Source organism: Micropterus dolomieu, linkage group LG11 (assembly GCF_021292245.1).
Source record: "Micropterus dolomieu isolate WLL.071019.BEF.003 ecotype Adirondacks linkage group LG11, ASM2129224v1, whole genome shotgun sequence".
NCBI lineage: Eukaryota > Metazoa > Chordata > Actinopteri > Centrarchiformes > Centrarchidae > Micropterus > Micropterus dolomieu.
The window spans coordinates 27,131,878-27,159,688 of NC_060160.1; the positions used below are offsets into that span (position 1 = coordinate 27,131,878).

General features: G+C 42.6%; 2 protein-coding genes across 4 annotated transcripts in view; both read left to right on the forward strand.

Moving 5' to 3' along the window:
• setd3 (SET domain containing 3, actin histidine methyltransferase) overlaps window positions 1–15,107 on the forward strand; it is a 30,483-nt gene extending 15,376 nt beyond the window's left edge. For both annotated transcript variants that reach the window (XM_046062889.1, XM_046062890.1), the window contains exons 7-13: window positions 3,159–3,217; window positions 5,826–5,940; window positions 6,212–6,286; window positions 7,272–7,438; window positions 9,418–9,503; window positions 10,886–11,046; window positions 11,274–15,107. In XM_046062889.1, the coding sequence (XP_045918845.1) occupies window positions 3,159–3,217; window positions 5,826–5,940; window positions 6,212–6,286; window positions 7,272–7,438; window positions 9,418–9,503; window positions 10,886–11,046; window positions 11,274–11,765 (1,155 nt within the window). In that variant the 3' untranslated portion in view covers window positions 11,766–15,107. The remainder of the gene's footprint in view (window positions 1–3,158; window positions 3,218–5,825; window positions 5,941–6,211; window positions 6,287–7,271; window positions 7,439–9,417; window positions 9,504–10,885; window positions 11,047–11,273) is intronic.
• Window positions 1–27,811, forward strand: part of ccdc85ca (coiled-coil domain containing 85C, a) — a 480,744-nt gene that overhangs the window by 44,613 nt on the left and 408,320 nt on the right. The window lies entirely within an intron of this gene.

The following is a 27,811-nucleotide window of genomic DNA, read 5'->3' on the forward strand; positions in this document are numbered from 1 at the left end:
TTTCAGTGCTTTGTTTGTCTTCCTGTACCCACAATACAATGTTGCGGTCCACGGAGCCTAGTAGTGGCTGTCCTCAGGCTGTGTAGACAACTGTAACGTTACCAAATGAATTCGGCAGCTATGGCGTTTTGTTTTATTCCCACTTACAAGGACAAAGTATCCTGTATATATTATGGTCAGCTCGCCTCTGACTAGCTTCCTCTCCATAGCATCAGTGGCCGAGGTTCATGGGTAACGATAGGCTGTAGTCTTTTAACACACAACACACTGCTCATAAATCATTTTTCTGGTTCACACGTATCTGTGTTTAGGGGCATATGCGAGTGAAAATGTCACTCTGTAGAGCCCTGTGTGGCCTGGATAATGAGCAGACAGCCGTGCGCACAGAGACTAGAGTGTCGGACACAGCACACTTTTTTTGTCTAATTAAATTGCACATTTTAGCGGTTATGTAATTGCAAAGGGTCACCCTGCAATTGCGATAAGATTAATCTTACAGCCTTACTTGGGATCCCACAGAAACTCGTGTGATCAGACATGACTTCTGACATAAACAAACATGGAGGCAGACTGTCATTCGTCAGCTGGTTGCACTTGTGTGCGCTGTTTTGCACAGGGGGAAAAAAAAAAAGAATAAAAGTGTGGATGAACTTCAGGCTGAGAAGAGGGAATCGGCGCCAGATAAACACGTTGGTGACACTTCCCGGTCAGCTCGCTCTCATTGGCTGTTGCTGTTATCCTCTAGTGTGCGGCCAGCATAAGAAAGACACGATGTGATGTGAACCTATGGTAATGTTAAATTATCCAGGAAACTCCTGGTGGTCTGTGTTGAGGAACAACCAACCAACAGAACAACCAACCAACCACACCGCCTTCACCCCAGCACAGTAGTGAGGAAGAAGTCTTTCACATCAGGAATCACCATGTCAACATGTGGGACACTTCCTGTAATCTGTCCTCGACCTCAGTCCCCCCCCCCCCCCAAGCTCTTACCTCACCCTCCTCTGGTAGGAGAGAGGCAAACAGAGCAAAGATAATTGTTTCTGGTTCTCTGTGTGAGATAGAAGCCTGGTCACTTTGTTGAACTTGACAAGCATGATCCTCCACACTCACCTGTAGGGATGAATCAGTGTCACCTCTGTATATTCTCACACACACACACACACACACACACACACACACACACACACACACACACACACACACACAGCAGCTATTCACCTCACGAGGTTGAAATTTGATGTGACCAGCCTGTTTTACCCTGAGGTGGGTGGGGGGGTGTGTGCGAGTGAAGGAGCAGATGTGTTAAATGGTGGTAGGGTTTCAGTTCTCACTGATCTTGATCATCATGAAAACAAGCTTGATGCTGCACCGGAGTTGTAGTAGTAGCCATGAAAACTATTGCTCGTTTGCCAAAAAGCAACGCAGAGATGAGCTATTTTGTTGTTGTTGTTGTTGTTGTTAGAAACTCAAACATGAATGAGAAACTGCAGGAAAAACTTGAATCCCATGAGAAGAATACTGTGAACGCGGCTTTTATTGTCGTTGTTCAGCAGCGGATTACTTTTTCATCTCAAATATCATAGCTTTCTCACACTTTCAATGGCCGCAGCTCCCAACTATAAGTGCAACAAATTGTGAACACAACATATCATCAGCTGATTAAGTTTATAAAGTGAAGGAGTTAGCAGACAGTTGCTTATTTACACATCCATCTGATACAGAGGGACATTAGCATTCACTTTCTTTCCAAATGTAACATGACCCCATCGATATCAAACTTATGTCTATGTGGTAAATACAGATCTGGAGTCAGGACATGGTAAGCTTAGCTTAGCACAAGGACTGGAAGCGGGAAAACAGCTAGCCTGGCTCTGTTGAGCACAGAAGTGCTAGGTGGATGGATTTGTCAAGAAATAATTCCTAAAATCACAAATGATCAGTTTTACATTCAATCTATGTACAGATCAAACAAACAAGATATATTTTATTAATTAGTGATGTGCTCTTTAGAGGTGTTGGTAAAATCACATTTTGCTAAGCTAAGCGCCGTGTGCTCACTTCAACTCTGTACGTGACACGCAGACACGAGTGGTACCAATCTGTTTTCACTGGGCACTGTCTGTTTGTTCAAGCTTGGGGATGATTCATGATTTTTGTCGATTTTTTTTTTTTTTCTTTTCTTTTACAAAATATGATTGAAACATGTCGTGCAGACACTTTTCCTCTCGTAAATGTGACCGTTAAATTTGCTAGCCAGAGCCGGACTCACGCCAGTCCCATAAAATGTAGCAGGCGCTAAGACGGCTAATACAGCCAGCTATCATTTATGTAACCCTTGAACTGAAAAGAAACTTGTGTGTGTATATAGTAATAACTTGATTTCCATTTTCAGTTTGCCCGGACCTCCATCTAACTATCAGCAACAAAACTATTCCTTTATTCTAAAGCTGCAGACTCAGCTGGATGGTCCTGTGGGGGCCAAGCTGACTAACAGGCTATTAGCGTATCAAAATGATAATAAATGACATCAGTCATCAATCAGTTCCTCTTTATGCGCTTATAGCTGACTTACAGCGAATACTCTTCCTCATAGGCTCACATTGGTTCTTTCTCTCTTCTTCTACTCTTTCTTATTTAGTTCTCACTCTTTGCCCCCTCCTTCCATTTCCCTCTGTCTCCTCCTTTTCTTCATTATGTGTTCCTCTCTGCTGCTTAAGCTCAGGATTGTTTGCCAGTGGCTCGGGTCAGGTGGCGGCTGTGGCTTTAAATGGAGAAACCGTGGCATCGACGGACACACACTCTCCAACACACACACACGCGGACACACGGCCCGTTTCAGGGCCCAACCTGATGAGGCAGATTTATGACGGCTGCTGGCTACAACAAATTAAGTTGACAGTGATGTATGTGGGGGGGCGAGTGTCACACTGCACCAGCCGACCACACGCGCACACACAGATGCGCGCCCCAGCGGTGGCCCCCTACTCCCAGTCCTTCTCGTTAGGCGTCCCTGTCAGGCAGCCCCCCTCCAGCATACCTGCATAATGAAATTCCTCAGAATTCTGATTTGTGTTTTTTTTTTTTTTTTTTTTTCCCCCCACCCCCTCTTCTTTCTCCCGTTTTCCTCTCGTCCATCTTCTTCCCTCCATCCCCAGACTCATCCTGCCGCCAGCAAACTGCCCCTGAAGGACAGCTTCACATTTGATGACTACAGGTCAGTGTGTGTGTGTGTGTGTGTGTGTGTGTGTGCAGAGTGGGCCTGTTTTTAGATTGTTAGCATCATCCTCTACCTGTTTATGCAAGCTGTTTCTATAAACTGGAGCAAATGCAAAAGAATTATTCTGGTTTATCGCCACTCAGGTCTTATATTCATAGGTTTGGCCACCGTTCCTATTGAGAATGGTAACATTGCACTGAGATAAGAGAACACGGAAACGTTGCTAAAAAAAGAAGTCAGACAAAAAAAAAACAGCGTTCAGGCAATCAGACAGGTTGGAAGCAAACCTGAGAAACTGAAGGCAAACAGTAAAATTGAATGTCTGTTCTAAACATCCATCAGAATTTACATTTGGGCCGATTAGTTAAACTTGGATTTACTGTATTTGTGTGCTCACAGTTTTCCTGTGCAATAAGGGATTATTACCTACATATCTTCCAGATCAGGGCTATGAGTAGGAATGAGCATCTCTGTCAATCTCACAATTTGATTTTAAGTCCTGCTGTTTCAGAATTCACTAAGCATAGCAGGGCACACAGTCTTCCAGCTCTTACTACAAGGCAGCGTGTGCTAAACCGTTCATATTGCAGTGTGAAACGTACCTGGACAAAATGATTGAGCTCTTGTGGTTGCAGGTGTATAGCTGTCTTTTAGATATTGAACCTTCTTTCGGGAGTCGGTGTTCTTTGTATGAAATGTTCATGTCTGACAAATGTTTCACCACTGCAGCTGTATTTTTTTGTGTCTTATAAGCCATGTGAGCATGTGCATGACACGAGAAATGATATTACAATTCCACTAGGGTGCGTTTGATGGAGGAGACTGTCCGACTGAACAAACATGTACACAGCCGTTTTGTTTGTAAAGGTAACTGCAGTCACTGGGAAAACACGTTGCAGGCAGAAGATGTGGACTCTTCAGTAGAGAGAGCAGTTGGTCTACATGTGCCCTGCTGTGCTGGTTCTGTGTGCCCAGCCCTCTGTTGCTACACTAGTACCAGGGAAACCCATCATTATCCACAACACTGTACAGGTGCAGGTCTTTGGAAATGAAATCATCTCTGGCTTTTTATGTTTGTAGTATTCCCTAAATACAGTGCATTCGGAAAGTATTCACAGCAACGTCACTTTGTCCACATTTTGTTTTGTTACAGCCTTATTCCAAAATGGATGAAATTCTTGACTTTCCAAAAAATTCTACTAACCCCATAATGACAACATGAAAGACTTGAAATCTTTGCAAATTTATCAAATTAAAAAAACAAAAAAAAAGGGTGCATCCTGTTTCCTGTGATCATCCTTGAGATGTTTCTACAACTTGATTGGAGTCCACCAGTGGTAAATTCAGTTGATTGGACATGATTTGGAAAGGCACACAGCTGGCAGGTACTGGGAGACTAGTCAGGATCGAGGGAAAGATGAAATGCAGCAACGTACAGAGACATCCGTGATTTTAAAAACCCGCTCCAGACCGCTGTGGACCTCAGACTGGGGCGAAGGTTCATCTTCCAACAGGACAGTGACCCTAAGCACACAGCCAAGGTAACAAAGGAGTGGCTACAGGACAACTCTCTGAATGTCCTTGAGCGGCCCAGCCAGAGCTCTGAAAATGGCTGTGCACCGACGCTCCCCACCCAGCCTGATGGAGCTCGAGAGGTCCTGCAAAGAAGAATGGGAGAAATTACTTATGTAAATGTGCCTTTTCAGATTTTTATTTTTAATATATTTGCAAAGATTTCAAACAAATCTTTCACATTGTCATTATGGGGAATTTTGAGGAAATTAATGAATTTCACTCATTATGTGTGTGAAAAATGTGAAGCGCTGTACTTCACCTTCATTTTGCAGCGCTTGCATATTTCCTCCCTTTTGACATGATGGATCTAAAATGAGCCCCCCGTTCATTGAAGAAGTCGTCTAGATGACTGCAGGTGCAGCACTGGGCGCGTTCCCACCTTTTCTGTCCGTCGACATAGTGGGAAAATATAAGTTCCAGTCATTTGTAATAATTTGTATGTTACAAAGAGTACAGTCTAGACGTGCTCTATATGACCATGAGATCATTCTGTTATGAATTGGCAGTATAAAAAAATTTAATAGAATAATCAAATCAATAAATATCCAACGTGTGATTGAATTCAGAATTTTTATCCTTCAGTGATGGTTTCCCCCACTCCTAGTTTAGACAGCTGTCGGCGTGTTAACAGCCTTCACATGTTCGTCTGGCTGATTGTGTTCTTGGTCCATCTGACTTGATCGTAGCAACAACTGTGTTGTCAGATTCCACCAACTAACTTGAGTGAGTGCAGTGTTACCAGTAACGGCCAAATCCACGAAACGCAACACAAGTAGTGATGAACAGGAGTTATCTATGAAGCTACGTTATCGCATGTTAAAGTAGAAAAAGTGGGCCGCTGATGATTATTTATTTATTTATTTATGATATATATTTATCTGTCCTCCTTCCTTCGCTCCTTCCTTCGTTCTCTCCAGTAGTGTTAGATTTGATGAGCTTCCTTCTCCTTCATGAAGCAATAGCTGCTGTTGTCCAGGATGTAAATTAACTTCCCTGTAACAAGCAGTGATTGGTTGATTCTTTGTGACAGGTGGGCGGTGTCCTCTGTGATGACCCGTCAGAACCAGATCCCTACTGAGGACGGCAGTCGGGTCACTCTGGCCCTCATCCCCCTCTGGGACATGTGTAACCACACAAATGGACTGGTACAGTCTTTCACACACACACACACAGACACACAGACACACAGACACACACACACACACACAGTACATTATTGTAAACTGATGAAGAAATGTTTTTGACTTCTGCCATCGTTGGACACAATTAGAATTACATATTCCAGGAGTTCATGCTCTCAGTATCATCAAGTGGGAAAACATTGCCTTCACAAATAAAAACATAAACATACAATCCTGCATGGCCAGAAAGATTTATTTATTGAGCTCTTGTAAGGGTGGAATTGTCGATCTGCAGATCACCACCGGCTACAACCTGGAGGATGATCGCTGTGAATGTGTGGCACTGCAGGACTACAAGGAGAACGACCAGGTGAAGAGGCCTGCACTCTCCTACTACTCACACTTTGGTCCTTATTGTCTGTTTTGCTTCCCTCTGTTTGCAAACGCTCACAGCTCAATGCTAGTACGGTCATCAGAAAGTGACTTTCTGTGCTTAGAAATGGAAGATGGATTCATCATAATGTTCAGATCTACATATAATGCATCTGTAGTTTGCCATGAAGATTGTTTTACTGTTTGAACCTCTTCAGTCAGAAGTCACACCTATTCCCCCTGACTTATTGATCTACTTCCTGTTTACATTATGAGAACCAAGGTGAGACATTTGCTGTGACACTAGTTCTTTTGTTAGCTATGAGAAAATGTGAGAGACCACACAGCTGCCCTCGTGGCCTACATACCCAGAAAGCCTTGCGATCTGAGGAAGCCCTTTGAAAGGAATTGGATTGAATCAGAGCTCTTCTATGCTAATATAGAGAATTTTGAGATTAGGAAGTTAAATTCAGTTTCAAGGCATTAGATTAAATTTCACTCTTTGAAATATAATTTGAAATTTGTCTTACAATATTCGGTTTGAATATTTCAAATTCAGAACGGTTAACTTCAGATGCATTTTGTGCTACCACAAAAAAAACTTGTTGCTGAGAAGAACAAGGGCTTAAATTAGAGTTAAGCAGAGTAGCATCCCCCTCTGCGGATAAAAGGATTTAAAATATATTTATGTTTGCATTGTTACAAACGTGAAAATGTCCACGTCAGTAGTGTCACTAGTGTTGCTAGCGGGATTGCCGAAAATTCAACAGAAAAACCGGTGGACCTAGCCAATCACAGCACAGTAGGAGGGATAACGCACCCAATTTCCTGTTGCACTGTGGTGTAATGCAGGCAAAGAATGCGAGGAATAAAATAAGACTGAGGTTTGTGGCTGAGAGGGTTAAAATGTTGTGTATTAAAAGGCTGCCATCCAGACAGGTGATGATAACACTGTTTACGCTGCTGATTTCTTCTCCCTGTAGATCTACATCTTCTATGGCACGAGATCCAACGCTGAGTTTGTCATCCACAACGGCTTCTTCTTCCAAGACAACGCCCATGACCGAGTAAAGATCAAGCTGGGCGTCAGTAAGAGCGAGCGCCTCTACGCCATGAAGGCCGAAGTGCTGGCACGAGCTGGCATCCCAGCGTATGTTTACGAGCTTTTTACTCTCCAGTCCAAGGACAAACATTGCTCTTCTTTTCTCTTCTCAAACACACTGTCTGCTCTCGTAAATGACTGAATCTGTGAGCTCGGTGCATTTTACTCTAAAGCTTTTAATATGGGTCAAAGAGAGCTTCAGGTTCACGTCTAACTCCGTCAACCTTTTTATAGAACCACGGTGCACTTTTGTCTTCCAACAGTAGCTATTTCAACCAATTAGGCCCCCCTTTGGCGTAATTGAAACACATAATATAAATGTTGCAGCAGGTTTCTTTTCTTCTCTCCCACCCCACCACGTATCAATTTACCATCCGCCCCAACACTTTCATCACCAAGAAGCTTAATCATTTTATCATTAGCCCCTTAATTTTATGCAGCATTCTCTGCTCGGCATTTTTAATCAGACGCCTTTTAATCTCTTATTGATGACAGTCTAAATCTCAACAGTGGAAATTAAATGAAACAATCCCTGTTGTTGCCGGGGTGCTCCATTAAACTGACAGATATGCTCGTAGATCATTTTCAAAGGAAGCGGGCCTCGCCGAGATATTGAGCGGCTGCTATCATCAGACTCTTTTTACAACGTGGAATTTACTCCTTTTGCCTCTACTTTAGTCGTTTAACAGTCTGATAAGTGGAATTAAGTGAGCATATTGGACTATTCATTTACAAGTTTGTAATTAGCTCTTATTCCGAAGTCTGCAAAACCTTTAAACACGCAGGGCATTAGAGTACAGCATTTTCTACCCAGAGTTAACTTTCCTGGGCTGGTTTGCTGGAGCAGTGGACAGAGGGTTAATTCAATAGGAAGAGCAGGGAGACGGCTGTAATGCGTTTGTGCGGTTGTAATAATGTCGACCCTGTGCTACCGATCGCCACATCGATCACTTTGCTGAAATAGGGGGGTGGGGAATATTGTCCTCTCCCAAATTACCTCGGTGTGTAATGTTATGATGTGGAATGGATTCTGCTGAGTCCTGGATCTCACTTGTTTCATATCTTTTCTGTGGCGCTGCTGGCTTTCACCATCCTGAGAAATGCCTCAAACAGCAAATTAATATTGTGTTTAGAGAGACGCAAGAAACACAAGAATTAGATTTGATACAGTCGGACGACATGCAGGCAGAGGTGGTGTCCTCGGTCGTACATTCAAAGCTAGTTTTGTGAAAATCAAGCTTTTTTTGTGTGTAAAAGCTCAACATTTCAGATTTGTTGATCCCTGCAACCCAAAGCTAGCCTGGCTCTCTTCAAAAAAGGTACACCTACCAACAACTCTAATGCTCGCTACTGAACAGTTTATTAGTACCCCCAGCATTTACGTGTACTGTCTCCAGGTTGCCAGCTTCAGTCTGTTAGCTTTTTACACTGTGCGTCCCGTTCATACACAGATGGCAGAGGCTAAGGTGCCGACTGCTAATCAGAAACAGAAAGTAACATTCACACATCGACAGCGCAGCCATCAGGGGCTATTTGGGGTTCGGTATCTTGCCCAAGGGCACTCCCACATGCAAACTGGAGAAACGGAAGATTGAGCCGCCAGCCGATTATTGGCCGACCTCCTTAGCAACAGCCGCCCCCTAGGTAGGAAGGCGCTGTGACTCCAGGAAGCTGCACACAGTCACTGCACCCGACTGTTGCTCATCAAGAAGTAGTTCCTGCATGTGGGCACATTTTTCATCTTTTGACAGAGCCAGTCTAGCTGTTTCCCGCTGTGCCCAGTCTGTAAGCTAAGCTAGGCTAACCACCTCCTGAGTCCAGCTGTACTGAAAACAGACATGAGGCAGCGATCAATCTTCTCATCTCACCAAAATGTTTTTATAGCTATTTCTTCAACATCTGTCTGCAGTTTAGTGCTGCTGTCACTACAGGCTTATTGTGCTATATGAATAGTCTATTTGTGTGTGAAATATGTCAACAATGTACATGCTCAGATTTTCTTTTGTCGTGTGTGTGTGTGTTTTCAGGTCCTGTATCTTCGCTTTGCACTGTAATGAACCCCCCATTTCAGCCCAGCTTCTAGCCTTCCTCAGAGTGTTCTGCATGACAGAGGGTAAGCCACTGAAAGATACCCCAACACACACACACACACACCCCCACACAAACGGTGTGGACCCTCGACACCACAAACCCGGTGGCACACACATCGCATCAACACATCAGTTTCCGACGCTCCTCCGAGACCGGCGTCAAGCGACTGCTTCCTTCGCACTTCAGCGGTGAGGAAGAGACGGAGAGGAGGTGGAGGCAGAGGGGAAAGGGAGGGGAAGAGCAAGGCCTGTCCATTCCTGGGCTGGTTAATTGATCAAGGCAGGCCACCAGATGTGTGGAAGGAGCAATCCACCAGGATTTGCAATATTCATCGGCATGTATGCGGAATAGCACCGGTGTCATAAATCCCCAACCACACAAGCCACATCCTCCTCTGTCACAGGACTCCTCTTCAGGACCCTGTTTGATATATTATTCACATTTTTTGCTGCATGTTAATTTTTAAATGGCCCCAACGCCTTTGGATTTGTGCGACACTGTGTGTGTGTGTGCGGGGAGGGGGGTGGGGTGTATAGCATCTCTTGCGTGTGTGTCAAAAATTCTTAACAGATGTGACATGATGGAATGATGTGCGCACACAACCATGTGCAGTTCCCCTCTTTCACCTTCCCATTTAACCATGTAAAGTTGATCTTCACCAAAATTATGTTCAGGATATAACCAGACAGTGTTGGAAGGTTAAAGGTGCTATGTGTAAGATTTGGCCAATTTTTAGTTTGAAACATACAAAAAAAATGAACTAACATGATCAGCAAAATGCAAAGAAGTACCAGTCAGACGTGTACGTATTGCAAGTTTCCAGCCCTGTTTTGTACGTACGCACCGTTTATTAATGAGATTGGTGGAAGTTAATTCAGTGAGTCTGATGTGAAAATCTACACGCTGTCGCTGCCTCTCTGATGGCCGACCTCCCTCGCCCTCCTCTCCCACTTGATGTCTTTCCTGTCCTCGCCTGAACCCGCTGTGTCTTCGTCATCCCCGGAGTCAGAGTACTGTTGGCCGCTGCTGTACATCACCACAGGGCTGTATTCCCTGTCATCAAACTGACCTCGGAGGCTGTGTTCAGTCCGGCCGGGACCACCGGGAGGCTGCTGAGCCCGGTTCTGTTGCCCGCTCGTACAGCTCCAGTTCTGGTGCCCTTTCCAGACTCGTTCACCTAATAGGACCGCCAAGTTAGCTGTATGGCTAACTGAGCTAACTAGCAGTGGCAGCTAGCAGCAATTATGACCTGATACGTTAAAGAACTCATAGCACCTTATTACGTCTCTGTAGTTTATATTACAAACAGTACAGTCTAGACCTGCTCCATATGTAAAGGGCTATGAGGTCTTGCAGTGGCTTTGGTTTCTTTTGAAGAGATGCTAACATTTAGTTTAATTTCAGAGGAGCTGAAGGACTACCTGCTCGGAGACCGTGCCATCAATAAGATCTTCACCTTAGGCAACAGCGAGTTCCCGGTCAGCTGGGAGAACGAGATCAAGTTGTGGACTTTCCTCGAGACCCGAGCTGCTCTGTTGCTCAAGACCTACAAGACCACCTCAGAGGTCAGTCGTCCGGAATTCAAGTTATGTTGTAAGTTATAATGTGGGTGTCTGATTGCAGAGGGTGACAGAGGTTAAGTATGGCAAAAACAACGTACGCGGGGTCGCCAAGAGTTTTTATACCTCCTCCGAATAGCCACAGTCCCTTTTCTTATGACCTGTTGTCATCTTTGCCTCCCTCTTTCTTCTCTTTTTCTTCACCTCTTAACTCCTGGCCTGGACTCTTCTAGGAGGACCGCTCCATGCTTGAGAAACCTGATCTATCTCTCCATTCTCGCCTGGCGATCCAGCTCCGCCTGGCCGAGAAGCAGATCCTGGAGAAGGCGTCGGCCAGCGGACGGGCCAAACGTCTGCACTTTGAGAAAAAGCTAGAGGAGGGCGCTCCGCTGCCTCGCTACGAGGAGAGCGATATCGCTTTGCTGGAGAATACTGATGCAGATGCAAAGCTTCCTATTATCCTGCGCAAGCTAGAGGAGGTGCAAGAAAGCCAAGAGATCCAGGTGGATGAGCACAGTCTCCTACTGAACGGGGAGAAGGCTGTGTATGGGATAGATATGGAGGCTAACGGAGAGCCAGTGCAGGAGGAGACTCGGGAGAAGGTCAGCAAAGATGTGCATTCAGCTTTGGACTCGAATGAAAGTTCAAGCAAGAAGGGCCAAAGGGAAGTGGCCAACCTAAGTGCCAGTCGAACTGAAGATAATCCCAAAGAGAACAGTGAATGAGTAAACTTACTGCCACAGCCCATGCTATTTATTTATTTTTGTGTCTCTTAAATGACTCAGAAATATAGAAGCTGAAAAAATTTTAATTCAAAGTCGCAGAACTTTTCCGACTGTATGTTCATCCAGCGTGGCTTTTCTTAGTTGTCCGCTGCTGAACTTGTTTAAAAAATACTGCCGGCGTGTCCCTCAGCCCTCTGCGCAGAACAGGATTTGATTTAAAATTTGCTTTTGTTTTACGTTGTAAGTTTGAAACCTAGGTTTACATTCAAACATTTCGAGGCCTACAGCATAGGAAGAAAGCAGGGGTGGGGGGGCACAAACTGGTTCCAGCAAGTTATTAGGTGAATGTTATTTCCACAAAGCCAAAATCTCTCTAATCTTGTGAATTGGTTGTTTTATTACGGCAGTTTGTCTCCATATATGTCCAGTATGTTTTGAGTTGACAATCGTATTCTCTAGTGCATTTCGTGGTGTGCTACTGAGTCAAGGCCATCTACTCCCTTTTTTTCTGGTTAAAATCACTTTGAGCAAAATAACTGAAGGAAAACATAGAACGGTGAATGGTACCTGTTATGTTTCAGTATGACAGGCCAAAATGGAAGATGGTTTTTGCTTTTTCAGTAAAAAACGTTATTTTTACCATCAAATTCCCATCATTGCATAGCTTCAGCCCTCACTAAGAAACAAAGAATTTAGTTTTATTTTGTTTTAAAATGTATCTTTGTGAATGTACTGCAGTGATTCTCTGCAGATGCCAACAAAAGGGAGTGATGAGTGAGCAGCGCTGACTGTTGTTGCCCTTGAGAAAGCCATATACAGCACTGAGGACGATGGCGGTTCATGTGAGGTCTCCTGTTGGAAGCTTTTTGCTCGTCTGCCTTAAAATGAGGCGATTTCAACATGACACATATTGTATGAAAAACACAGAAGCACTGTCAGCAGGTTCTTGCTCTCCTTAGTTTGTGTTAACTGTAGGGGTGGCCCCAACTACTCCGACTCTTTGCACTGATACAAAGCCAATACTGACTGAATCACTGACAGTCGATGCATCGTGGAGGGGAAAACGTGCAGCTTTCTTATCAGTTAGAACATTTAACCTTTTCATAAGTGCGTAGTCATGGGTACTCCCAGTTTCACCCATTGTGTCACCTCGTTATCTCACCCACTAACTACTATGTGCTTCAGCTCTTCTACAGTAACGCAGCGACACAGTGTTGTTTATAGCGCTACTGTATGTGGCTCATTTTTACATAAACATGATTGACATACTTGGATGAAATAAAGTCAAGCTCAACCTACTATTTTTATCGGAGGTTTCGACCACAATTCACAGGGTCTTCATCAGTGCCCTCACATAGTACGTAGTACGGTACCCTGGTCGGACGATAACAAGTGGCCGTATAGGCTGTCTCCCTAACAATCGGAATCACGAAAACCAGAGTCCACTCGCATTGCGTCAGTCGAATCAGATTGTTTTCCTAACATGACCTCACTACAAAAGTAATGGAACAAGGGATATGTGTGAATCAATCTTCAGCTGACAGTGGCATCAGCAGCCAATCAGGAGAGGGGACTATAACTGAAATGTGAGCGCGACACACTTATTGTGTCTCTGACTGTGTCCATCACAGATGACCAACAAAGGCATTCGAACATGAGCCTTACAGGCAGAACATGAGACTCGTGTAGGCTGTTGGAGGAGTTTAGTGTGGTGTGCCTGGACTGTAACTACAAGCCATACATTATATATTTAGGCAAGGTGTATAGGTGAAAAACAGCAGTAATAATAAGTGTGGGTTTGTATATATAAAGCCAAATATATGTGTAGACAAAGCATAAACCAAATGATTGTACTGAGGCCGAACACACAGCCAACTGTTTCCATGTGATCGAAGTACCGTAGTTACTATAGTGTGAGGAAATGCCATTTACTGATGAAGACTGTGAGATGTGGTTGAAAGCCTCCCAAACACACTATTAAGTGTACCTTCAGTTAAGACTTTTTTTAAGTAAAGTTAGGTAAGTACTGTTCCAAAAGTACAGAACGCTCTCGATGGATCCATCAGTTTCCCAGAGCTCAAGGTGTAACGAAGGTAACAAATTGCCGTTTTTTTCCGACCAACAAGCCAAACCCAATTCATCTTACTCTCATTAAAGAGTAACAAAACCAGAAAATATTTATAGGCTTCCAGTCTTTCCACCATTCTTTGATTCAAAAATGACTTAAACAATATATTGTTTATCAAAATAGTTGACGATTCATGTTATGTCGACCGACTAATCAATTAATCAACCAGTTGTCTTTAGGCTACACAAAGTGAGAACTTTGGTTTTAGGGGGAGTCATGTGCTGAAACTAGCCTAGCCTTGCTATATGCTAATGAGGCTAATCACCTCCCGGTTCCAGCTCTGCACCTAACACAGACATAAGAGTTATTGATCTTCTCATCTAGTTCTCAGTAAGAAAGTGAAAAAGCATATTTACCATAAAGTTGAACACTTTCTTTAAAGTTACAGAGACCTGTTAGCAGTTCTGTTAAAAGTGGTTTCCACATTCTTTGACTAATCGAAATAAAGTTTTATAACCTGGTCTCCTCTACTTGATATGGAAATTAGTGTTTGCTAACATCGATGATTAGCACCACTGGTTTGATTAGACTTTTTCCTATAGAAACAGATGTAAGTACCTCCTGTGACTGTCAGTGAACCTCGGCTTTGGCTTGGTGATTTAGAATCGACCAGCTAAAATGTGAGTTGGGCTCACTCCTAGTTAACCCGTAAAGTTAGGATTAAACTAACCTTGCCTTGTTGTCAGCTGACGGTGGTGTGAAAGGCAGTGAATTCTCACTGCCGCTGTGTTCTCCCTTCAAGTGGTACGACCAAATCTAGGTGTTCTCCTTAGGTCAGATGTTTATGGCCACTTTGTACCACATGATGCTCATGTTTTGTATCACGTTTGATGTGTCACGGTCATTCTGTGGTTTGAGCACTTTTCCATCACAAATCTGTATTTTTTATGCAATCATGTACTTTTACCAACCTTACTGGTAACATTCAGTCTGTTTGCTGCTTTTCTAAAGACCTCTGTACACTAGCGCGCGCGCGTGTGTGTGTGTGTGTGTGTGTGTGTGTGAGAGTGTGAGAGAGAGCTCCTAGCTTTAACCTTAGACTCAACAACTCCTGACCAGGTACGTTGCTATCCAGTTGAACCGGACTCCTCACATTTCACCATATGCAGTAGTTGTGGGTTTCTCTGTGTAAAACCAACCCCGGACTGTACAGTCAAAGCTAGAGTTGATAAGGCAACTTGTCCTGAAGAGATTAAACTTCATCTCATTTCTCACCTCTTGTGTGTAGTGTTGTTTTTCAGCTGTCTATCTTTGGATCAAGCCATCTCCTCCTCCAGAGACACGAGGTCACCATCCGTCTATTATTCATTTCCCTTCTCCTTTTGTTCGGGGGGAAAAGGTTTATTTAATGTCTTTTCCCCTTCTTTGCCCCCCCTCGGCCCTATTACCAATTTATAAAAGAAACATTATCTTGCATCATTTAATTCAGGGCAATTAAATTTTGAAATCCCACATTCATAATTCATGGGTGTCTAAGATAAAACCCCTTTAATCCTTGAATATATTATTATAATGGGCATTGGGCTGGGCAGCGGAGAGCGAGGCATGTCCAGTGTTGTTAGTACTCACTGTGTCAGTGCTAGGAGCAGGACTGGGACCAGCACTCCCAAGTAATCCTGTCCCATGAATTATAAACTGCCATCCACATTAATATACAATGGCAGCAGCCAAGGCCGGGACAGCACCATTGTCATGCAAGTGTTTACTAGTGTCATGCCGGTGAAGTGGGGGGTGTGGGGTGGGTGTTAACGTCAAGCCATTAGCATTTTAGGAACGTGAGCGTATATCTGAAGGAAAAACAAGTGCATTGTTATCACACACACTGCTAGTTCACTGAATTAAGACTGATGCTCGTTTCTTATTAAGTGACCTCGACGTTCCAAACCTAGTTTGCCAAAGCAGCCAGATATTCTTTGCTGATTTGGTTACACTTTTGCCAAGAAATACAGCATATAATCTAATACAAACGAGTTTTTGGGTCATTGGGTCATTCAGTTATCTAAGTCACATTACAAAATGTTACAGTTTTATAAGAAAAAGTTGCAATAATGTAGAAATAATCGATGTTTGAAAAAGATTAATTTAGAATGAAATCTAAGTGCTGTTATGATTAGATTACGTGCGTCAAACTGCGTCAACAACAAACTTGAATTTTGGAAGGAAATTAAGTCATTTTTGCTTTGATTCAATTCAACGCAATCCTCATGGCCCATCTAAAACCATACACTCTGCATAGCTGTAGTGCATATAAGAGCAGAATACCACTGTTTTATATTGAGATGCTGGTTAGGTCTACCTGTGCTTCATTACAGAACACCATTATGAACATCCATCCTGTGGAGGTCAGTCAAAAGTGCTATGTTAATGTTAGTTTTTCTCCCAAAGCCTTTGACATAACGGAAGCCCGTTGTTTGCTAGAGTTTGCGTGCTCATTTTAGGAGGAGAAACGGGTCGCTTCAGTCCACTGGAAGCAAATCTGAAGGTATTTCATGCGTTCTCCAAACTAGATCAGTTTTAACAAATAATAATAGAAATAATAGACCAAGTTTTCTGTTTAGCATTTTGTAGGAGACGTAGCGGACACCACGAGACCCTTGGATCCACATTTGTCATTTGAAACTTGTGTTTGGACATTATAAAACAGACTGAGAGCCTCTATTAAAGCTAGAATGATAAAACCACTGAGGAAGAAATAGGTACTTTACTTGAATCTCTCACACCAATCTGCACTCCTTAAAAGAAACCTGCAGTGAGCACAGTCCTAACTGTAACCACACGGACTGTCACTACTGTACTTAAAAGTGCTCTGTTTCAGTTCTCAAGATGACTGTGGTTTAGTATGTAGCACTAGACAGGCCCAGCTGTCCACAAATAGGAAGTGTCAGCATAAAGGTTAACAGACCTTTGCAACATGCTTGCTTCAGAATGGCCCATGTGCTTAAAACCTCAGCTGATGCAAAGAACTGTACTTACACAGAGGAGACAGTCACTATAGCTGCATATAGCACAACTGCTACAGTTGGTGATATTGTTCTGCTCGTATTTAGCTTTTCAGTTAACAGCTGCCTGGCCTTTTCTCAGACCCGAAGTGTGATGTCCTTAGATAGCCTGGCAGACCCAATCATTCTCCATCTCTAGAGTGATGTAGTATAGAGAACCTAAGTCACTCACTTCCACTCCCAGCTTATTTCGGAAAAATTAGTACGGTAGTCAATCCCCTTAGAATTTAGCCTTGAATTACATATATGATGTTGGTCAATTTAAAATATAAAGTCGCAGTTTGTCGTAAAACAGTAAAGTTACATGTCCTTTTGGGTGAAACCCGTTCACTGAGCTACATCTCTCGTCTCGCACAATATACGTCACCAACATGTTAGCGTGGTAATGCTAACTAACGTTTGTTGCTTGGTTGCTACTAGCTGGATAACTTAGCTGTGTTCCACGCAGAAATAAATCATACCTGATGTGTTTAATCCAACGACTCTCAGTCCTTTTACCACATCATCCTCTCATGTAAGTTTTTTGACGTTGGCTTCAGAAACGTTAGCTTCAGTCACTGAGAGAGACAGTTACGACGTCACATACATGACTTTTGGGTTTGTGGTCTTTATAATTATGTATTTTCATAGTCTTATACCTGAACAGTTTTACATCAAACTGCGACTTTCTTGACTTTAAAATGCATCTTTTAAATTGACAAAAATCATATGTGTAATTCAGGGCACAATTCAAACAGGATCAAAATATTTGTTGTCCCTTGTCATTGACTATCGTACAGTATTTTTCCGAAATAAGGTCCCATGGTGGTCCACTGAGATACTTGAGTTGACCTGAGGATATACTGTAGCTTTGAAAAACCCTATATGCACAGGTGTGGTGCTGCCAGAGCTTCGTTCTTATCAGTAGCAAAACAGGATTTCTTTCAGAGCACACACTGAACTGAGAGCAAGTAAAGTGTGAGGAAATATTTGCTGAATTTACCAAAAAGTACACTGGATTACAATCACTTAGGTTTTAGGTTTTGCTTCTGGGTTCTCATCAAAGTAGGCTGTTCCGTATTCTTACATTTGCTGCCCAGAAAAATATAATGTCCATATGGATTGAAAATACACCACCTATAACTGTGGGATGGAATAAGCTGTAGTTAATACTAATGGAATATTTATATGACTTGCACACCCTCCTAATTGTATTAAAAGGAATGATGCCTTATAATGGGATGGGAAAGATAACCAGCATGAAATACTATTATTGACTTTATTTTAGTTTCGCCATACATTTGTTACTGTGTTGGTTTAGAAGCCTCCTATAGTGTACAATACATCTTCCACCCGTCTTTGCACTGGTGATTGTAATGGGACTGAGAGTTTCCGTGTGTGTATAGGAAAAAAGGAGGTACTATTTTCTTAAAATAACCAAGCATGTCTGCAGAAATGTCCGAATGCCATGCCCCAGCTGTTCCCCTCTCTCCAAAGCATGACTGACTATGATTCAACACTCTCAGCAGCTCATCGTGAAAGCATCCATTTATTATTGAAGAGGTGGGTGGATGTGAGAGGGACAGAGCAGCCTCTGGCCTGGAGTGAGAGGTCTTCATCATGGAGGAAATGAGGGATGAAGGGACAAGAGACGAGTGGCAGAGAAGACAGAGTGAATAAAGACGGGGAAGAGGAGTGGAAGAGGAGGAGCACGGCTTCCCCCTTCTCCCTGAACAAACTCCTCAAGTGGGTGTGATGGTTAACATTTAAACAGGAGAAATGATACGTAACAGCAGCAGCGCTCACAGAGGAAGGTAAGAGCGAGGGGGAAGACGTTTGATGATTCACTTTATTAACTGTGATGATGAGATGCAATGAGGCCAGATAGTTCACTATGGCGGCTACAATGCTGAAAAAAAAAACTTGTTCAAACAGCATCAAGCTCTGCAGTTGTTAATGCCTGATGTGAACCATTTTAGTACACACACACAGACGTGCTTGTGTGACCATGTCTGTGGGCAGCTTCCATTGCCTTCATTCATTTTACACCCATACAGTATAGGGAAATGACAGTGTTTGTCTTACTGTGTCTTTTTGTCCAGTGTGATTGCGGATCTTGATGATGTTTTTACTTTACAGTTACCATCTCTGTGCTAGCACAAACAGAAACCATCTCGAACACTTTGAGTCCAAGTAAACAGAGGAAGTAGTCTCCTGAAAATCTTTTGTCCGTGTGTAATATTATAACCATAAGCGTACATGCATAATATTAGCAGTATTAGTTCTAACCAGTGTTGGGCAAGTTAGTTAGAAATCGTAATAAGTTACTAGTTACTTAGTAATATAAGTAGTATAGTAATAATATTACTTTACTTATTACTGGGTGATAAAAGTAACTACACTGAACAAAATTATAAATGCAACACTTTTGTTTTTGCCCCCATTCATCATGAGCCAAACTCAAAGATCTAAGACTTTCTACACAAAAGACCTATTTCTCTCAAATATTGTTCACAAATCTGTTATTCTTTTCAGCAACACCAGCAAGAGTGGAAGAACGGGATCGTTAGCTAGTATCGTCGATACTACTGTTTCGTCAGTGTTCCTGGCTGTGGTAACGACAGTCATCATGGTCGTTAGAGCCTTGGATGAGGGACGAAAAGTCTTCTAGTATCTTCTACCAAGTCCAGTTGCCCTTGACCTCATCCTTTGTTGGATAACTATGGCCTGGATGACTGAGAACCTTCACAGACAAAACTTTACAATGAATAGTTTGTCTAATATCCAATGTAAAACTAACTTCAATTTCCTTGTCCCCTCAAAAGTGTTGAATTGGAGACACATTGAAATTAACGATAGAGCATAATTTCAAAGGATAGATGTTTTGCTATCATAAAATTATATATATCGTCATTTCGCACAGCCCTAAAGAGCAGTATTCAGTATTTTTACAAAACATAAAACAATGCTTAACGCCGCTCTCTCCCGACGAGTCCATGCATGAGTGGAAACAGCAGAGTTTAGAATTTCTTTCTCTAAGTTTCACATTGCTGTGCGGCTTCAGCAGATGCTTCAATACATTAGATGTAGAATAGTTCGCGGTTAAAAGCTTTTTGCTGATCGCACAAAGTTTACAACGGACGATAACGCAGTAATGCAGCGTTACTTGGAAACAGTAATCCGTTAGACTACTAGTTACTGTGAAAAGTTATTATTACAGTAACGCGCCCAACACTAACATATTCGACCTGTAACTGCGTCTTAAGACCCAATCAGGCTACGTCCTGGCTATACTTTTTCTCTTTTTCCACTGCTTTGTAAATCAACTTGCAACATGTGATGTCAATGGGCACAGACAGTCAGCACAAGAAAGAATACAAATTCTTTGACCAATCTTGAACCGGACCCAAGCACAAAATTTTGCACAAAAAACAGCCCAAATCCAAGCGCAGACTTTGTCGGGATCCATTGGTTAGCACGTAGCAGAACTCTAGTGCATGCTAGAGAAGCTGTGGAAAACCCAGGAAGTGCTTTAGATGCATAGCATACCCTCATAAGCACAACGTCCCAGGTTCAGTTCCAGCCAGGCACATTTGTTGCATGTTGGATCCCTCTCTCTTTCCCATGTCTTCTGTCTGTATGCAACTCATCCTATAAAAATGCAAAATGCTAAAAAATAATGTTTAATAAAAAGAAGACTGTTTGTGTCTGCAAGTTAGCATTTTGGAACAATTAAAAGTCAAGGCACATTTCTTGCAGGTTTCAGTGGCTGTCACGATCAAATAAAGAGCTAATTGCTCCAAACCTGCCATGGAGTTCGCTAATTAATAATTAATTATTGATTATTAATCAATTATTAATCTGTTTACGTGGTTTGGGGTTTTTGTTCCATGTCTTGTGTTTCCTCTGCTCTGCAGTAGTTCAGTTGTTACTGTTAATGTTTCATTTCCCATTTTCTTATCTTAGTTTTTGCCGTGTCTTAGTTCATGCCTTAAGTCGTAGTCCTGGTCCTGTGCTCCCGTCTTGAGTTATGTCCTTTTGGTAGTTCATATTCTGTGTTCTGTTTCATTCATCCTGGGCAGCGATTGAAATCTCTTTTTTGCTTGGGAAGGTTCCTTAGTGAAGTGAACCGGGAGTATTTCAGTGGCAGCTGGTCGAATTCTCTAAAAGCTAAGGAAAGGTGCTTCAGTCCTTCCTTTCTTATCTCCTTTAGCATAGGGTACACCGGACCGGAGTGTGACAACCATTTAGATTATTTGGTGACTGGTACCCCGTATACCTTTTTACATCTTTGGTAATGAAATTTTCCACAGTGTTGTCCACATTTAGATGGCCCATATAAAACTACACGATAAGAACGCACAGGGCAAAATGTCAAAGATGTGCTTTTTGTAGTCCATCATTGTAGTTTCATCACGGCAGGTCACGTCAGTAACATCCGCCGTCGCATAATTATGTAGCCTAAATAAGAGCATTCGGATTCTCTGAGCACCGCCGTTGTCTTTTCTGGAGGCCTTATGAATTCTCCTTCACACCTTTCCTTGACTTCATGACGTCTTTCATCGAAAAGTGTTTCGAAAAGTTGTTAGGAAAGGACATTTTTTTGACTTTTCGACCGCAGCCTAGGTCTGTGTATCTGTATGTTTAGTCTGTTCTCCCGTCTTATTTTGAAAAGGTCTGTATAGGGTGTTTGTCGCATCCTTGGTTTTGGTCTGTCCTGTCCTGTCTGTGTACTTGTTTGTCCTCTGTGTATTTTGTCTGTTCAGGTGTTCGTCTCGAGTTTGTAGCTGTCTGTTTATGGTTTTGTCAGTGAGTGCTCTGTCAGTTGGGTCCGTGTCTCAGCATCATGCTCTGTTTCCTGTCTTCGTCTGAAGTTCTCTGCGACTGTTGTTTGAGTCCTATTGTTTCCTGTTGTGTCTTGATTCCATCTTATGTGCCTCACCCGTTGATTCCCTCCCTGCTTGTTAGCCCTCTGTATATCGCCTGCTGTTCTGTTCTGTCGCGACGTGTTGTGTCCTGCTTCCCGATTCCCTGCCTGTTCATGTGGATATTTGGATTTTTACCTTTTGGATTTAGTTTTGTGTTTTTGGACTTCCTCTGTTTGAACATTAAATTATAAGGTGGATTTATTTGAACTCCACCATTCCTTGTAAGTGTGAGCTCTTTTATTTTGTCATTAAATCTTAAAACTGGACCTTCTCTGCTCCGTGTCTTGCATCTGGGACCTCCACTTGTTCCACACACACAGCCAACCCTGACTGTAACCATACCATTTTTTTTCTTTACAGGTGGGTATCTTTCTAAACTTTATTCTGTTTCTAATCTTATTTTGGACATAATGGTTAAGTTTTTAACCTAATTCTAATCTCAACCCTAATCCTGAATTTCCCTTAATTATACACCTAAACCCTGATTGAAAACCAGCCCTTTCAAGAAGGCTGGTACAGTAGTCCTAAGACACACTGCACCCCAGTCCCTAAGTCCAGGCTGAATCTGCTCTTCCATCTCTGCAAGCAACATTTCATTTTTAATCAAACTTTAGCTGACTGGAAATAGTATTTAGCAACAGTGAAACTGCTGTATGTATAATGCATGTCATCTTCAGAGTGTAGCCGCAGAGTGGCTGGAAGTGGTCAGAGGTCACAGGTGAGCTCAATAGAGACTTTCAAAGGGAATAAATCTTGGGTTGTTATTTTAGTGAGGAAATCATTTCAATTTCCTATGTTAATTTGTTTCAGCTGTTTATGTTTTCTTTCAGGAGTGTGATGCATATATGCTGGGATGAAGTACCGCCTACTAAATACTGATATTTATGGGAACAAATCACTCCAACTCCAATTCAGATCACATTAAATATAATAAAATAACATGGCATAATAAGATGAATGGAGAGATGAGAATAATTGAGGGAGGAATAGAAAGACAAGAGGAAGAAGTATACAGGTTCAGGAATGGAGAACAATGTAAGAAGAAAGAGAGGGAAGCTAGAGGGACACATGTGCTCAACCCAACACAGATGCTAACGGCATGCTCATAAGGCTGCATAAATCCTGTGTGTGTGTGTGGTCCTAAGCCTCCCCCTACCCCTCCACCGCCACTCTCAGGCCTTTTTATTTAACATACTATAATGGACTGGCAGTTATCAGCCAAGATTTCAATTCTTCTCTCCTCTCCTTGTCTCCTCTCCTTTCTTCTGCTCTCCTCTTGTAATCTGACCTAGAAACACAGAGAAGATGGATAGAGAAAGGAGTGACCAACATTGTTGCCCTATCTCCATCTGATTTAAATCTAATAACCGCATCTTTCTTTCTTTCTTTCTTTCTCCATCTCCCTTCTGAGGCAGAGGGAACATCATTCTCTATTCTGCAGGTCAGAGAGGGAACAATTAAGTGTGGAGGGCGCTGGGAGTCGCCGACAGGTGATGAATGGCCGGGCCGGCTGCAACTGACAATATGCAGACAAACCAGATCATTTGCAAATGGATGCGGGGAGATGGAGGATGGGAGGATGGGGGGCAGAGTCAGGGGCAGCCAAAGAGGAGGAGGAGAAGGAGGAGGAGAGTGGGAATGGGGCAGGCGTGGAGGGTTAACCCTTTCCAGGATCATTTCTCACCAAGGAGAAGATGGAGGAGGTGGAGGAGATGCAGCCACCTGCCCAGCAGAGAGGCTCATTTGTTAGAGCTGATGGAGGCTTCAGACAGCACACCGCCCTGGGGACTACGCTGCAGCCCCGCTAGCACGGTAGCACCAGCACATCACCGTGTTGACCAACAGCCTCGCCCACAATTCACTGTGACAGAGTCAAAGTCGCTCCTCATGCCCAAACTGTTTCAGCTCAGCTTATCATAACACAGTCGGTCTTCCATACTGAATTGTGATTGGTGAGTTATGAAATCTATAAACAGCTTTTTCTGTGTTATTTTTTATTTATTAAAAAATGACCACACTGTTGGGAGAACACCTGGTTACACTGTGTGTGCCGCTGTGCTCCACAGCAACAGTTACTCGGGAAATCAGTTCCACTGACGGAGGAAGGTTTCTCTGAGCTCACCTTAAATCTCACTTTCACACCTGGACGCACCTGTAGGGTTCTGTGACATCACAACCAGCCAATCGTGCTCCAGTATGCAACACACACAGTGTTATGTGCACACTTGAAGCCTCCAGTGCACGCACAGTGAGACTGGACGTCTTGTGTCCAGCTGTTAAACTTTTGAAATGAAAAACATTCATAGATTTTTTTGATGAGGGAGAAGGACAAAATGTAGTTTAAAGAATTGTTAACGAGGTAATTTAACTTGTCTGTGGAGAAACTGTATCGGGCAAAAATTAAAGTATCTGTATATGTCTCAAAACATGTCTGAAGATGATCATTAGGCTTAGTTTAGCTACCTTGAACTTGTGACTGAAAGGTTGCCTTTTCCAAGTAGCTACTATGACCCACATCCTTTCCTATTTTATATCCAAGTTTGACAAAGTTTTGTTTCTTGAAGGAAGTGATGGAAAGTCAAATGTTTAGTAAAACTTGCACGTGGGTTGGACATTGTTCCCAGTGAGCAGCTAGCAACAAGCAAGCTACGTTTGCATTTCTTTCCCCATCCTCTCCTTGGATGCACGTGCCAGGAGCTTACTAACTGCTTGCTTCCAGCAGGTCACACGCGCAGCTAAGTAATAGAGCATTGACAACAGAGATACCATTTTTTCTCTAGTTTCCCACGTGAGACTCCATTACCCAGAAGTCCTGCAAGTTGAAGTCTGTCAACCTCTGTTGTAGAGATTATTTTCTAAGGCTGATGGATGTTTACATGCAGCGTCAGTGCAGTTTTATGAAGGAAAGTTACGAGTCAAACTAAACTCAGATCTATGCCAGTGTCCCTCCACGCATCCTACTCTTTCTCCTTTTCAATTGTCATAGTTACATTCCTCCGTCTTTCTTCTCCCCTCACCTTATTCACTTCTCGGCTGTCTCTCTCTCTTTCTCACACACACACACACACACACACACACACACACACACACACACACACACACACAGACGCATTTCTTAATTGACCTGAGGTGTGGACAGAAGCACCACTTAGTCACCTGACATGTAGATCAATCACTTACTTGATCTCTAATACCCTTAACAAGGTGCGTCTGCACTGGAGGACATCTGAGTCACACACACACACGCACACACACACACACACACACACACACACACACACACACACACACACACACACACACACACACACACACACACACACACACACAAAGGTGGTGTCCTTGTTTTGCATGTGGCAGACGTTGACTGTCTGCTTGATGGATCTGCTGTGCTGCTGGTGATGGAAGCCAGGAGCACTCCTCCCTGTCATGTACTCTATATACAGTCTGTGTGTGTTTGGCTCAGGAGAAGGCATGACTTTATTTAAGCCAGACTGTACATATACAGTCTGGGTAATGTTGGTAACCCTAACCTATGGGTGTAGTGGGGATAGTCAATTGCTGCAGTCGTCCTTTAACATATATATGTGATTTAGTGGTGGTAGATTATCAAATTATTCAATTCCATCACAGTTAAATAAGCTCGTTTCCAATTAAAGGAGCAGGAACATTTTTGGAAATATACTTATTTGCTTTCTCTCAGAGAGTTTAGATTGATCTCATGTATGTGTGTTAAGCTGAAGTTTTGTGAATTTCTAGCCTAGATTAGCATTTGTTCAAAGTACAAAAATAGGAGCGTCACCTCTAAAGCTAAAGTGAGGCATTGTATCCCATTTGTTTAGCCATACACAAACAGAAATATAAACATGACTTCTCAATTTAGATTTGGAATTATGTGCTAACAGACTTTTCTTTTTCCCTGATCTGATCTTTATGCCAGGCTAACCAGGTCCTGAATCCAGCTCTGTACACACATACCACTGGGGTTGGTATCTTTGTCTCAGTTCACTCTTGGAATGAAAGCAAGTAAGCATATTTGACAACATGTTGACCTATTCCATTTAGCTAGACAGATATTCAAGTAAAGTAAAGCTGAATTCAGTAACAACATGTCAAGGCTTGACTTGTCTTAATGAATAACTAAACTTAAAAAGGTGGGATGGAATCATCGGCTAACATCCAAAGACCACATTTGGGTAGATGTGGGCCTGGACTCCCGCCTGCTGCCAGAAAAATAGCAGAGTAGACACACTGTGATGTGCCAAGAAGGGCTTTAAGTGAGAAACTTTCATGCCAGCATGGACACCAAAATTGCACCGTGCCACTGCATCTGCATAAACACTTCTTGATCAGAGTGCTGGTGTCGGTAGGTTTGTTTCAGGCCATGAAATCACCGCGCCAGACAGACCAAATAATAACAAAATTTTTTAGTGTTTGCACCAGCATGTACAGCCCATAGGTGTCCAAGGTAAAACGTGGCTTTTTATTTATGTCTATGTTCTTAACCAGGGTCCACAGTAGGCCCCCGACACCCATCTACATGAGAAGACAGTAATAGTGAAATGTGAATGCACAATCTGAATACTTTTACATTTTACATATGTACATATTTTTTAAATTAGTTAGGGCTTCACGATTTGTGATTATTGTGGACAATATTGCAGTCGCTCTATAATAAACAAATGGTATCATGAGTCTGCTTGCTAGGTTATCACAGATCACGGATTATTTTGAAAGGTGTATTTCTCAAGTCAAACGTACAAAGTTAACCTAGCATAAAAACAAAATGAAAACCAAAAAAAAACAACTCAATAAAAATAAAATAACTCCTGTCCTGGTACATTTTCTGAAACCCTTCTTCGCTATAAGTGGACAGTCCCCTTCAAAAGTATTGGAACGGTAAGGCAAATTCCTTTGTTTTTGTTGTTCACTGAAGACCGTACTTTTGGAGGGGGCTGTATGTGAGCACCATTTCTGTACGTCATGTTTTATGGTGTAACATTGGCAAACATATCTGCACTTGTGTCGGGTTTAGTTTGGCTTACAGGCAGTCTCTTTGCTTGTCAGGGCTTTCACCTCATGCATTCATCAGACTTTTCTCTGCGCTGTTTTAGGTGCTGATACAAACTTGACGTGTTGCCGCATGATGTAGCAAGAACCCTTGAACACTTTCAAGATCCTTATTGAAATGTGTATATATTATGAACAGCACAGAGCCTTTGGGTGTTCTGTAGTGATTGCGATCAGTGTTGGGCGATACATTAAACACAAATAGGGGCACCTGACTCTGTCCTCGAGTGAGGGAAGAGGCTGTAAAAAGTCACTTCTGCTGTTGTAATTAGCTCCGAATAGCATATTGGTTATGACACTTCAACAACTAACGTGTTAGTTTGTGACATTAGTTTGACTGATTCATAATGAGCTCTCGTAAAGCTCATATAAACAATTAGAAAAGACAGGGAAAAAAGAAAAGGTAATCTCCTCAGTCCCCCAGCGTCTGAAAGAAAGCTTCGTTTTTTCCACCTTCTGTCACTTTATTCTGAACTTTTTCATATTTTGTCATTTTTATATTATACTTTCTTCTCCTCCTCTTCTACTTTTTACTTTCTACTTCTACCCTCCTCCAACGTCATAACGTCCCGTCAATACAAGAACTCTGGCTTTGTCACTTCCGTTTCAACATAGTCTTTGTGTCGAATGCTCCTTTGTGTCATTTTGTGTATTTTGTCATGAATAAAAATAAAGGAATAAATAAATGCATCTTGTATGCAGTATCAAATGTTGAATCATTTTCAAATGGCCTCTGAGAGGCAGATGAACACAGTTTGTTTTTGCCGGGAACTGAACAGGTGTCAGCACACGCAGAACAAAGTGAGATTTGTATGTTTTAAAGCTGGAAAATATAATGCTGATGAGTTTATTTCCTGGCTGTAGAGTGACTTCCCTTCCTTCAACCCCCACCCCCACCCCCAAACTCCACCTCCGTCTCCCTGGTCTTTCTCTGGTTATGGT